The sequence below is a fragment of the Sinocyclocheilus anshuiensis genome, unplaced genomic scaffold (genome assembly GCF_001515605.1).
Source record: "Sinocyclocheilus anshuiensis isolate Anshui unplaced genomic scaffold, SAMN03320099.WGS_v1.1 scaffold199, whole genome shotgun sequence".
NCBI lineage: Eukaryota > Metazoa > Chordata > Actinopteri > Cypriniformes > Cyprinidae > Sinocyclocheilus > Sinocyclocheilus anshuiensis.
The window spans coordinates 1017507-1030860 of record NW_015552582.1 but is presented as its reverse complement, the minus strand read 5'-3'; the positions used below and the strand labels follow the sequence as shown (position 1 = coordinate 1030860).

The window sequence follows — 13354 nt, the reverse complement described above, 5'->3', positions numbered from 1 at the left end:
TTTGCCCCTCATCCCCCCTCAGTCTGAACTCTAGTCTAAATCCACCGCCCTTTAGATTTAAATTATTTAAATTTCTCCTCCTTATAGGGATGACTTCACACTTTGCTGTTCCTCTCTGGACCGCCTGGGCATTGCGGTGGGTCAGATGCCGGCTCTAGAACAACTCTTTATTCCTGAAGGTGTTCCGGTCCTCCATACCCAGCCTGCCCTCATCTGCGGTCTCCAGGGCTTAAGGACGGAGGTGGAAACCTGCCTCACAGAGTTCACCACCTGGAAGACTCACCTGCTCTCTATCAGACAGTCACAGAAACGTAAGAGCACAGAGTTGTGTTCAGAAATTTGATATGTCCTGTCCTTACTTCCTCTTTCAATACATTGACACCAGTGTTGTTGTTGTTGTTGTTAACTAACACTGTTAAAAATATTTTTGAAATAAAGCTGAAATAAAATATAAATAATAGATGGAAAAACTAGAGAAATATAAAAAATTAAATAAAATGACAAAATAAAACAAAATTACTAAAATGTCATTAGAGTAACATCTTGCTTGCATTATTATTTATCAGTGTAGTCTATATTGATCTAAATTTACCCCTTTCTTTTTTTTTCTTCTCTGCATGCAGGACGTTCCCATCCATTTTCTGTTGAGTTCTCCAGGCAGCTGGAGAAAGTGATAAACATGGTTCTGTGTGCGGTTCAGATGCTTGTTAAGAGGAGGGAGATGGAAAAACAGGAGGATCAGCAGTCAGAAAACAAGAGAGGTGGCAATTCACCTTGGCTTTTACATAGAGCATGTTTAAGGGGATCCGTTTGTGTGTGTGTGTGTGTGTGTGTGTGTGTGCACGCGCTCATTTTATGTGTGCTTCTCTAGAGAGTGACTCAGAGGTGGCAGAGGAGCTCTTGAAACCGGGACACTTGAGCAGGTTACTGGAAGAAGACCTGAGTGGAGATGTGTCCAGCCTCTCATTACCAGAGGTCAATGGAGTCGTGACAGAGCTGTTAGAGAGACTTCGATCACACAGGGACGACTGCCAGCCCCACCAACTACAGGTCAGTCGCACACAAAAATCAACAGTATTATCTGCAAACAGATTATGTCTGAAAATAACAGTGGATATATGTGTGTACTGAATATTTTTATATGAAGGAACTGAAAGAGGCATGTAGGGGTGTGGTGCGTTTGGAACCTATGCTGTGTCTGTACTCTGAGTTGGTGAGGTATTATCTGGCTGTACTGATGGGAGCTCACCGTACCACAGGAAAGCTGCTGTCCGTCCTCGCTAACATCTTCACTGAACTCGCACAGAAGGTATATTGTCTTCTGCTTGCCCTCACTGGTCACTGGAGCCTTTCTGAGACAGAATTGCTCAATCTGAAAAGCTGTTGTTTGCAACATTATCATTTAGTTGACTTTAAAACCACTTTTCCCATATCTATCTGTAATACATTTAGTTCTTGATTTTTAAATTTTTGTTACTCTGTCCTTTTATCCATCTCTTTCTCTCCCTATCTCTGCTTTCACTCTACAGGGTTTCTGTCTGCCCCAGGAGCTGATGGGAGGAGGAGACGGTGAGGGAGCGACGGAGTTCCATGATTATGAGGGTGGAGGAATAGGAGAAGGTGAAGGAGTAAAAGACGTCAGCGACAAAATCGAGAACGAGGATCAGGTACATTAGTATGAGTAAACCGCTGTTAAGAAAGCATTTGAACATTTAAACTATCTGAAATTGGTATTGAACTTTCATTTTACGTTAAACTGAATTCTGAACTGGAGTTGAAATTCAATTCTGAACTGGATTCAAATTGAAATTCTGAACTTGATTGAAACTTAAAATCTGGACTGGTGTCAAACTGAATTTCTGAACCTTTGCCTTTGTTCAGGTTGAAGACACCTTCCAGGAGGGTCAGGACAAGAAGGAGGAGGAGCAAAACAAACAGGACATCAAAGAGGAGGACAATGCCATTGAGATGTCTGATGACTTTGATGGAAAGATGCATGACGGTACAGACTATGAGCCAGGTGACTGCACTTACTGTTACTCAATTAGATGACAGGTCGAACTAAAAATGGTTTTAGCAGATGCAAATTGGACAATACTTAACTTGAATTTGAAGATGAGAAAAAACATGATGACATCATGACATTAATCTCTCGTCTACTGTTTAGGGGATGATGAAGAAGACTCTGATAAGGAAGAAGATGAGGAGCTGGATAAGAAGATGGGGGATCTGGGTGATGGTCAGACAGATACTCTGGATGAGAGAATGTGGGGAGATGATGAGGATGATGATGATGATGTTGACGGTGATAAAGAGGAAGAGTCTGGTCCAGGAATGGATCAGGGAGAGTCAGAGCTGGTGGCAAAGGATGACAACATGGATGCTGGAGAGTCAAACAAAGATAAGAGCCAGGACAAAGATCACTCACAAGATGAGGAAGAACAGGAGAAAATCCATGAACAGGTGGATGAGGTCAGTCCTTCACCATTCTTTCTCTCAATATCAAAACTGTCTCCCAATGGAAGAGAGTATAGTAATAGGTATATATTTAACAACATGTTCATATGTGTGTGTGTGTGTGTGTGTGTGTGTGTGTTTGTAGCGTGAGTTTGATGAAAATGAAGTAGACCCGTACCACGGTAAGCAGGAAAAGGCAGCAGAACCAGATGCCATGGACCTGCCAGATGATCTCAACCTGGATGAAGATGGCAAGGATGAAGAGGGAGGAGAAGGAGACGGTATGTTCAATATTCAGGCATCTGCTGAGTTTCTTCTCTAACAGAAGATATTACCATTCAAAACTCTAGGGTTGGTAATATTTTGTAATGTTTTTGAAATAAGTATCTTGTGCTCACCAAGGCTGCATCAAAAATACAGTAAAACAGTAATATTGAAAAATATTATTACAATTTAAAACAACTATTTTCTATTTTAATATATTTTTAAAAATGTCGTTTATTCCTGTGATTGCAAAAGTGAATTTTCAGCAGCCATTACTCTAGACTTAAGTGTCACATGATCCTTCAGTAATCATTCTAATATGCTGATTTGCTGCGCAAGAAATGGTTGTGCTGCTTAATATTTTTGTGGGAATCATGATGCATTTTTTTCAGGATTCTTTGATTAATAGAAAGTTCAAAAGAGCAGCATTCATTTGAAATAGAGATCTTTTGTAACATTATAAATGCATTATAAATCCTAGACAAAAATAATAAAGAGTTATTATTTTTTTTTTTATTCTTAATAATCCCAAACTTTTGAATGGTAGTGTACATGTATTAAAAAGTTTAACTGTAATTATTTTTAATTTGTGCTTTGTTTTTCACACACTGTTTCCTTTTGTTTCAGAGGAGAATCCGTTTGATATAGATGACAAACTCATGGAGGTGGATGAGAATAAGGAAGGAGAGAAAGATGGATCGGAGGAAGGTGGAGATGAGATGACAGATGAGCAACAAGAAGGTCAGATGGAGGAACATGGAGAAGACGACAAATCAGAAGAGAAGGAAGGAGCAGAAAAATCAGAGAATCAAGAGTCTGAAACAGATGAGAGAGGAGAGAATGAAGAAGAGGAGGATAAGGAGGAGGAGAAAAACAAAGGACAAGAAGAAGGGCGAGAAGAGAACAAGTCCATACCAGCTGATCAAGGCCAAAAACCAAAGGTGTGTTGTTCAAAAGTAATTTGTTATGGAAATTTGTAGTTATACAAACATGCAGAGGGAAAAGACTTGCATAATAATTGAAATCTGACGTTTCACAGGAGGAGGACAATGAGGGTGAGGATGATGAAGCACAGTTGGATTCTGCCGAGAGGAAGGAACATGCGTCAGATGGACAGACAGGAGAGGAGAATGTTCAGAGTGACACCGCAGTAGAGCTGGCTGGAGCCGCGTCAGAGAGAGACCAGGCAAAGGAGGTGCGCAAAAAAAAGAGGCTTAATGTTTGCAGATGGTCAGCATTACAAAAAAAACAGGTTTTATTTCTAAAAGGAAAAATATATATATATTTATTTGAAGAAAAAAAATGTATTTATCTGTGCACACTTTCTTTTTTTTTTTTTTAAATCATGTGCCCTCTTAATTTTTAATCCAAAACATTAACAGCGGGACAATAATCGCTCCTTTCCAGCAACCTGTCACACATGAGATCCAACAATCCAGTCAGTTCCTGGTAGATAATATGAAGTCCCATTTCACTCAAATATACTTCACAATAGGGAACATTAAAATTGATTTCCAGGCCTGTAGAAGTCGTGGCTATTTACTAAAATCTTAAAATGAAATTTCTCTAGTCAGTATAATTTTTGTAATAATTTTGGAGCTAAGCTCAGTTAATGATCCATGTCCACAGGAGGATGGCAGCGGGGCAGCGGATGCCAGTCAGTCTGAGGGGCACGACTCTAAGCTGATGGCCAGGATGAGTTCACGCAAACAGAGGCAGAGAAACACGCAGGTCAGTGTGTGTGCAATAACAGGCTGTTTCACATGATAATTATTTGCTCATTTATCTAATTGTGGTATTTTCTCTTGTTGCTGAGAGTGGTGCAGTTTTCAAATCACAACATAAAGGCATGATGCTATTTTTTATTTTAAAGTGTATAATATAGAAAAGCTGATGTCCTCTCTTATTTTTTTTTACCAGAGCTTCAAACGCAAACCTGGACAGGCAGATAATGAACGCTCAATGGGTGATTATAATGAGCGTGTGAATAAGCGTTTGCGTACTGTTGACAACAGAGAGGAGAAAACGCAGGATCAGTCTCAGCCAAACACAGAACAGGAATCTGACTTGTATGAGCACATAAAACAGGGAGAGGAGCGATACGATGCTCAGACATATGGTGAGGACTCATTTACCATTATGTATCTTCTGTCTTTCATTTTGTGTAAAATGCACACCAGATGTTTAATTTTGTAACTTAGAAATGTTGAGCTGTGTGCTTATTTGAGTAAGAGGTTTGAATCTGCCCTGCAACGTTCTCTAATCCATGTAAACAGTGTGCAGAAGAGGTACCACCTGAGTCACATTCTCTGACTAACTTCTTCATAGATGCTGCCAGTGCAGAACAGCAGAAGCCGACTGGTGTGAAACAGGAAGAGGAGGATGAAGAAGACATTGCAATGAATGTGGAGGAAGAAAAGGACCTGCAAGCGGTTGAAGCCCAGGAGCTTAAACCAGAGAAGCTAAACGACAATAAAGCTTCTCAGAAAGGTGTGATATTAACATCCAGCAACTGTGTACACATACATGTAAGCTGTGTGTCCATGTTTAACATCCATCCATTCTCTATAAGGCTTGGAGTGCGGGGACATGGAGGCACAGAAACAGGCCGATGAGGAAGAAAAGGAGAAGCCAGAGAGACAGAGAAGTAGTAATGAAGAAGAGATGAAAGAGAGGAGTGACGAGTCCACCATCCACACTGTGCCTGAACTACTGATGGACATGCAAAAGGTATGTTGATTTATGCTTGCTCTAAAAACGTTTGGGGTCAGATGTGTTTTTTTTTTTTTAAGAAATTAATACTTTAATTCAACAAGGTGTCACGATCTGCTACGGTGCGGGAACACAGAGCAAGGAACGAGGAGTTATTCATCTTCACGGGGAATCACACGTAGCACTGTAGACACAAACAATACCGGACCCTGGAGCACACACAGGGAACACTATTTATACACACAGGAGGAGGGGATGACGAGACACACCTGGGAGCAATGAAACATCATGGGAAACACCTGGGACAAATTAAACATGGGAAAGGAAGGCACATGAGGAAAACAACCACAAAACACGGAACAGAGTCTGACACAAGGATGCATAAAGTTAAGCAAAAGTGACTGTAAAAAAAACATCTATAATGTTGCAAAAGATTTAAATTTTGAATAAATAATGTCCTTTTGAACTTTCTATTCATTAAAAAATCCTGGAGAAAAGGTGTTACGGTTTCCACAAAAATATAATAATTGTTTCTTGAGCAGCAAATATTTCATATATCATATCATATTTGACTGATTTCTGGAGGATCATGTGATGCAGAAGACTGGAGTAAAGGAGTAACTTTGCCATCAATTAATGAATTACTTTTTAAAATAGAAAACAGTTTTTTGAAATTGTAATATAATAATTGTTTCTTGAGCAGCAAATATTTCATATATCATATCATATTTGACTGATTTCTGGAGGATCATGTGATGCAGAAGACTGGAGTAAAGGAGTAACTTTGCCATCAATTAATGAATTACTTTTTAAAATAGAAAAGAGTTTTTTAAATTGTAATAATGTTTCACAATATTACTGGGGTTTTTTATCAAATTGATGCCATGGTGAGCATAAGAGACTTTTTTCAAAAGCATTTAAAAAAATCTTACTGATCCCAAACCACTAGTGATACCACTAGTGAAAATGCATCTGTATTACATTCGGCATTTAGATTGTACTGGAATTTGTGTTATATCAGGTACAACTGAAGAACCCAGAAGAGCTGAGAAGAGAGATGGAGCTGCAGTTGGAGGCCTGGCAGAGACAGACTTTAGGATCCCAGGAAGAGGTGACATCATAACACCAGTCACATGACAACTGAGCTTCTTCTCTTTACCTCACATATCGAAACTGTAATATTTCTTTAAATTAATGCCATCTGTTCTTTTTTTTTTTCTTTATTACTCCATTTCCCTCAGGAGAGTGCGGCAGCAGTGCTGTGGCATCAGTACCAGGCCCTGACGTCTCCTCTGTCCCAGCAGCTCTGTGAGCAGCTCCGCCTTGTCTTGGAGCCCACGCAGGCTGCCAAACTCAGGTCGGTCCCTTCCCATCTAACCTCAAAATAAGCATTTCAATTAAAACCGCTCTATCAGGATCACAGGTATGATCATTTGAAGGAGTAGCTTCTCTGGCAGTGTTCTTTCATTGGTCATATTTATCAGTTTAGACCCTCAACATTTGGGTTTTCTTTCAGTTCTTCTCAACATTTTACTTTTCCATTAACACTGTTTAATGATCCTAAACAGGGGAGACTTCCGCACAGGTAAACGGCTGAACATGCGTAAGGTCATTCCTTACATCGCCAGTCAGTTCCGCAAGGATAAGATCTGGCTGAGGAGAACAAAGCCCAGTAAGAGAAACTACCAGATCTGCCTGGCTGTGGATGACTCCTCCAGTATGGTGGACAACCACTCCAAACAGGTACAGTCTCCCAAAATCACTTTAGATATTAAATATCACCTACTGAAGTCAACTAGGGCTGTTACAATATTAGATTTTCACCACACTATTATCATGGTCAAAAGAATACAACACCATTAATGGCAGCAGCGTGCACAGACCTCCAGAGGGACGGGGAAGAATCTTGTTCCGAGGGCAGATGGGATCCCCTATGGTAGATTAAAGGGGAAAGGGCTCGAGCTGTACAAAAGCATACAAAAAGAACTCACTGATCGTCACTTCCTTTACACTGGGGTGTCTTTTTTGGGTGTGGGTAGAGTGTCTCGTTTTTGTCTGTCATCTCTTCCAACATTATTCTACTTGGAATTAGTAGCTACACACTACATTTTTCCCTTTTTTTCCCCCGTTTTATGATGGGTAGCAACCAGCGTTAATGTGCAATACTTCGACCTACTATGTTGGAGCATCAACCAGATTAGTTACTAGTGTTGGATTATATACAGGGTGTCCGCGTGTCCTTAAAAAGTCTTAAAATGTCTTAAATAACGTTTTCCTAATATAAGGCCTTAAAATGTCTTAAATTCGGATTCGATGGGTCTTAATTATTTTTGGTCTCATTACCGCTAAAATATCTTAAGTCTGACGGACCTAATGACTTTACAATCATTGGACAGACTGAAGATTTGTTCTTCCCTGCGGTAAGTTGCTGCGTCATCAGAGAGAATTGCAGTAAGTTAGCAGAATACAGAATACAAGCTCGCGCTGAGGCTCACTCTGTTTGTCTTGAGACTTCAGAACAAATGAGCGTGACAGCACACAAACTCAGAAGAAACACACTGAGGTAAAAATTCAAAATGTTTATTTTATTCATAACATGATATAGTTAAATAACACCATGACAAGTGAGCTATTTTACTCAATATTCTCACGAAGCAAAAAAAACAAACATTCAAAACACCTACAGTGTGCACGCATTACGTGAAGTCTAGCGCTTTGCCTGATCACTGCATGATTCAGTCTATTAAAATACATTAATTACCATATACAAATGTGATTTTTTTTTTTACAACCGTTCAATAAACTAGAAGTTTTATTAAGAGACTTACGTTTTAGACACCATATTACCTGTTTTTGCACTATTTCGCCAACAAAAATAATTTCAAACAAACCTACAGCGCTGTTTTGCGTCTCTGAGCAACATGACGGTGTTTCGTTCCCGAATGAATCAACCGTTTAAATGATTCGGTTCAGTCGCAATGACTCACTTAACAGTGACCTACTGGCGCTTTTAATTTCACATTTAAAGCATCTTTTCATTTATTAATTATTTTGAATATCAGTATTCAATGTTTTATGTTTAATATATCAAAACATTTTTGTATGGAATATTGTCTGCTGACATGAAAAGTTCACTGTATATCATAGTAATAAATACCATTTATTACAGCATTGATATTTTGTTTTCTTTTTAATTTATACACACTAAATATTACATATATGTATGTAATCAAATGTGTATTTCCATTACAGGTTTAGGTCTTAAATTTCATATAAGGTGGTATTAAAAAGGTCTTAAAAAGTCTTAAATATAACTTGTTCAAGTCTGCAGAAACCCTGTATATATAATATTTTATGTGTTGTATTAACATAGTATCAATATTATATGTGTTGTATTAACATAATATCAATATATATATTTTTTTTAACTATTACAGTTATTCTTAGTACTGGTATATTGCGGCACCCCTAATGTGAACCTCTTAAAATGGAAAGATGTTTTACCTCATTTATTTTAATAAATATTGTATTTGATATTGTGTCTGTCCCTGTAGCTGGCATTTGAGTCGGTTTCTGTCATAGTGAACGCTCTCACACTTTTGGAAGTGGGTCAGGTGGCTGTGTGCAGGTGAGGTTATTTTTTTTTTTACTCCTCTTTTGGCTGAGCACAGAAATACTGGTGCAGAGATTCTCTGTTTTTCTATAAATAAATTAATTCATGCATGCATACACATACTAATTTATCTCTCTTTTAATTCATTTTCTGTAGTTTTGGAGAGAGTGTCCAGCTGCTCCATCCCTTCCACCAGCAGTTCAATGACCAAACAGGAGCAAAAATACTGCGCCTCTGTCAGTTCCAGCAGAAAAAGACCAGAATAGCTCAAGTAAATATCTCTGGACTTTCTTTATTGTCTTGATTTTGTGTTAATTCAGTTAATTTTTATGTTTTATTTGTTACATTTATTTATATTATCTTGTAATATTTTTAAACTAATATGAAATGTGGTGACTGTCAGATTTTATATTCCACAGCCAATTAAAATCATTTGGAATATTTTTTTTCTTTCAGTTTTTAGAGACTTCATCAAATATGTTCATGGCAGCCAAACAGCAGACCCCTGGCTCGACAAACACCGGTAAAATAATTGATCACATTGATGTAAACAAAGCAGCTCTTAGTTATGAGTCTCGTTTTCTTTCTGTTCTAATGCATTTCTTTTATTTTTTTTTTCCCTCTCTTTCTCTTAACAGAAACGTCTCAGTTACTGCTAATAGTATCTGATGGTCGCGGTTTGTTCTTGGAAGGGAAAGAGAGAGTCGCAGCTGCCGTTCAGGCTGCTCGCAGCGCAAACATCTTTGTCATATTTGTAGTGCTGGATAACCCAAACTCCAGGGTGAGGAATCCGATTGGTTCAACAGGATTTTGTTTTCACAATGCAGGTTTAGCTAAACAAAAAAAAATTAATTTGCTGTTTATGTTTTGACATCATCTAAATCTATGCAAAACTTTGAAGATACAAGTGATCCCCATACTTATTTATTTTATTTTTTTTACTTAAGATAATTTAGCATTAGTAAAATTGTTTAGCATTAATAAAACATTAACAACATTTATCTTAAAATTATTAGAATTGTATTTATTATGAAATTACTTATGTAATTAAAATCAAGAAATAAATATGCATTTTAAATTTTAATGTATATTAATACATGAATCTCTCCATGTTAGGATTCCATATTGGATATCAAAGTACCCATATTTAAAGGGCCGGGTGAGCTGCCGGAGATTCGGTCCTACATGGAGGAATTCCCTTTCCCCTTCTACGTTATCTTGCGAAATGTGAACGCCCTCCCAGAGACACTGAGTGATGCTTTGAGACAGTGGTTCGAGCTTGTCACCGCCACAGACCAGTAATGGACCACATGGAAGCAAATTAAGAGGGGCCAGAAGACACAACTGTAAAACTGAAGTTCCACTGCTGCTAGTCGTCCCAAACATCAGTGCACACAGCACACACACACACAAAGACATTAGACAGGCTGCTGTACATGTGCCTTTTTCTTAATTTTATTTTACTGAATTTGTAGTTTGATTGAAGTGGTTTATCCTTTTCATCACCACAGTCACCAAAAATGTTTTTGCCATTGTTATTACCATCAATCAACTTTGCACATCTTCTTTTTTTTTCTTTAACTGCAAGGAAATGTGATGCCCATGTGTGGAAAAACTTCAGTTGAACTGACTGAATGTTGGCTGAAGATACCTCCACCCCGATAGTATTTCCCACCCCCTTTCTTGTCCTGTATGCATCCAGTTTGTAAATGTGAATGTGACAACTTTAGTATGAATGGCACTGCCAATGTTTGATAATATCATATGCAAAAAAACTAAAGTCCAACTGCATGTCAGTAATCACATTCAGACCCATTTATGATTACCCAGAAAAACTATGTGCCTTTACAAAAACCCACATTCCCATCTAGACTGTTCTCAATTAAAACTTTGGTACTGAAAAAGGATTCTGACTACTGGATCACTGGCTATTTCTTCTTTACAATCGGAAGCACAATTTCTGCAAGTGAAGAAAACTTTGGAAGATCTTCTAAATTGTCTGTGATTTCAATCACTGTTCTGTATCCTACAGATGATTTAACCTCATAGGCAATCGCTGCATCTCTTACTAGACATATCTAGTAAAACATTTCATTCATTCAGTTACATTTTACACGCATTTTTCTGCTCGGTCTGTGCATTCTTTGTCAAAAAACAAACGGTTTCATCATGTACACATTACAAATGCAACCGTAACCTGGTATACGTCTATGGTCTCCTGTCATCTTCCTCATCTTGGTTCATGAAATGTGAAACTTGCTGATAACCGTGGAAATAACAATAAAACATTTTTGAAATGTTTTCATTATGGTCTGAATTGTATGGTCTTTTACTCAAATCAAAAACTGCTATTCTAAAAACTGACTCCAAATAGAACTCATATTGGCAGTACTAATTCTATTCCGAGTTTTATGACTACAAAATAAACAGCTCTGTTTAAAAAGTTAATTGTAGCTTATAGACTTATACCCAGCAACCACAACGTTGCCTCAATGTAGGCAACCTTTTAACAACGATGTAACAAATTTTGTTTGTATTGTTGGTGCCATGTTCCATTTTTCCAATGGCAATGTTGCTGTCTACATGTTCACAACATTGTTTTATTACATTATTTTAATTTAATTGCATTAGTTTTCTTTAATTAGATATTTTTCGATTAATATGTATTTTTTATATATTTAGTTAATTAATTGTTAATAACTGAATTTTGTATCTCCATACTCCACTTTTATTTTGAAAAGACATTCTCGCGCTATTGACTTTTATGTTGAAATGCAGCGGCGCGAGGTATTTTTACTTTTGTTTCCGTCTTCACAATCTTAAGTGCCCTTCCCAAAGAAGAGAACTACTGAAGTGAACTTATGAGTTTGTGTGGATCCTAAATTATTTCAAATATAATCCTCGTCCAAAGCAGCACACACATGAGTTTTGATCCGTAATAACTGCTGAATGCTGAGCCTTTCCTTTACGAACATCTTTCAGGATAGTTTTACACACTTCAAAGACTGATATCTTCACAGGTATGTACAATTCAACTCGATAAATACACACACTGCTATAATATACAGTTGAAATGTTTGTTTTGACGTAAGCTCATGATGTTTAATGCCTCCCTGTCATATTTTCTTGGTAGTCCCCGAAACGTTTGTGCGTCTGTTTCTGGATAACGTTACTGTCTGGAAGTCGTTGCATCGTTGAATTTTTCCCCCATGTTTATGTGGTTTATATGAGTGTTATTAACTGACACCATTTGCGTTCACAAATGTTGTTTGTATTTTGTGTTTGAACTCTTGCAGAATGAGTTTGGCGGAGATCAATGAGAATGTGAAGCTGGCGAGAGAATACGCCCTGCTGGGCAACTACAGCTCTGCGGTGGTCTGTTATCAGGGGGTCCTGGAGCAGATCAGAAAATACCTCTACTCAGTCAGAGACTCCTCTCTACAGCAGAAATGGCAGCAGGTTAAGAGTTCCTCACTTCACACTCCCTGAAAGTAGGATTCAGACTATTTAATGTTATTCACTTGTTGTGACAGGCCTTTGGGTGTTCATGTTGTCTCATCCAGGTTTGGCAGGAGATAAATGAGGAAACTAAGCAAGTTCGGGAGATCATGGCAACACTTGAGAGCTTCCAGCTGGAATCGACCCCATCCAAACCCAGCAGCTTTGGCCTGGAGAATGACATTATGCCTGTTCACGTGGAGCACAGGTACATGTTCATGTCTGGTTTTATTCTAAACCCTCCTGACATTCATCACAGAGTCATAGAAACTCTTTTACTCATGTGTGTATAGTACATTTGAAGTAAGAATTCTGCATAGGGCAGCGTGTTTCGTAGACTATAACATGGTGTTTTGTGTTGCAAGTCATCAGACTTTTCAGATTTTCGACCAGTTAGGTCTTCATCATCAGGCACTTGATGGATTTTGTGTAATGAAGACAAAACTGGTTGAAACTTTTTTCACTTTTCACTTCATTTCCTATGGTCATGTCATGGAAATCTTAGAAGATCATGGAAAACTTAGAAACATGAGTGCTTTTACAATTTTTATTTCCTAAAAAATTGGACATTAATAATAACATTTAAAAAATTATTGGAATTATCATGAAAAATTCCAGTACAACTTTACAATCCGTATCCTGTCTCATGTAATCGCTCAATCAGTGTTTCAGCCATGCAAAAACGCCAGTATAACGGCTTGTAAACAATGTCACGTCACATTTACCTCAGAAAAAAAAACATATTCGGTAACCATAAACTCATTAATCAGCTAGAAAAATAAACTGTAGAGAGGGGCATTTTGCTTAATA

General features: G+C 37.9%; 2 protein-coding genes across 3 annotated transcripts in view; both read left to right on the top strand.

Annotated features, from left to right (window-relative positions):
• LOC107665348 (midasin-like) overlaps positions 1-11346 on the top strand; it is a 56560-nt gene extending 45214 nt beyond the window's left edge. The window contains exons 80-101 of the mRNA XM_016456184.1: positions 88-311; positions 624-761; positions 872-1050; positions 1148-1309; positions 1530-1667; positions 1882-2020; positions 2168-2472; positions 2603-2738; positions 3349-3662; positions 3761-3916; positions 4351-4452; positions 4642-4840; positions 5050-5211; positions 5294-5451; positions 6455-6544; positions 6675-6790; positions 7002-7176; positions 8988-9061; positions 9203-9317; positions 9503-9569; positions 9685-9827; positions 10163-11346. Of these exons, the coding sequence (XP_016311670.1) occupies positions 88-311; positions 624-761; positions 872-1050; positions 1148-1309; positions 1530-1667; positions 1882-2020; positions 2168-2472; positions 2603-2738; positions 3349-3662; positions 3761-3916; positions 4351-4452; positions 4642-4840; positions 5050-5211; positions 5294-5451; positions 6455-6544; positions 6675-6790; positions 7002-7176; positions 8988-9061; positions 9203-9317; positions 9503-9569; positions 9685-9827; positions 10163-10348 (3478 nt within the window). The 3' untranslated portion in view covers positions 10349-11346. The remainder of the gene's footprint in view (positions 1-87; positions 312-623; positions 762-871; positions 1051-1147; positions 1310-1529; positions 1668-1881; positions 2021-2167; positions 2473-2602; positions 2739-3348; positions 3663-3760; positions 3917-4350; positions 4453-4641; positions 4841-5049; positions 5212-5293; positions 5452-6454; positions 6545-6674; positions 6791-7001; positions 7177-8987; positions 9062-9202; positions 9318-9502; positions 9570-9684; positions 9828-10162) is intronic.
• A 518-nt stretch (positions 11347-11864) lies between these two features.
• The window catches only part of LOC107665349 (katanin p60 ATPase-containing subunit A1-like), a 12843-nt gene continuing 11353 nt past the window's right edge, over positions 11865-13354 (top strand). The window contains exons 1-3 of one of the 2 annotated variants that reach the window (XM_016456185.1): positions 11865-12066; positions 12343-12505; positions 12610-12752. In XM_016456185.1, coding sequence (XP_016311671.1) covers positions 12344-12505; positions 12610-12752 — 305 coding nt within the window. In that variant the 5' untranslated portion in view covers positions 11865-12066; position 12343. Of the gene's footprint in view, positions 12067-12339; positions 12506-12609; positions 12753-13354 lie in introns of both variants that reach the window. The other variant, XM_016456186.1, reaches the window with a different exon arrangement.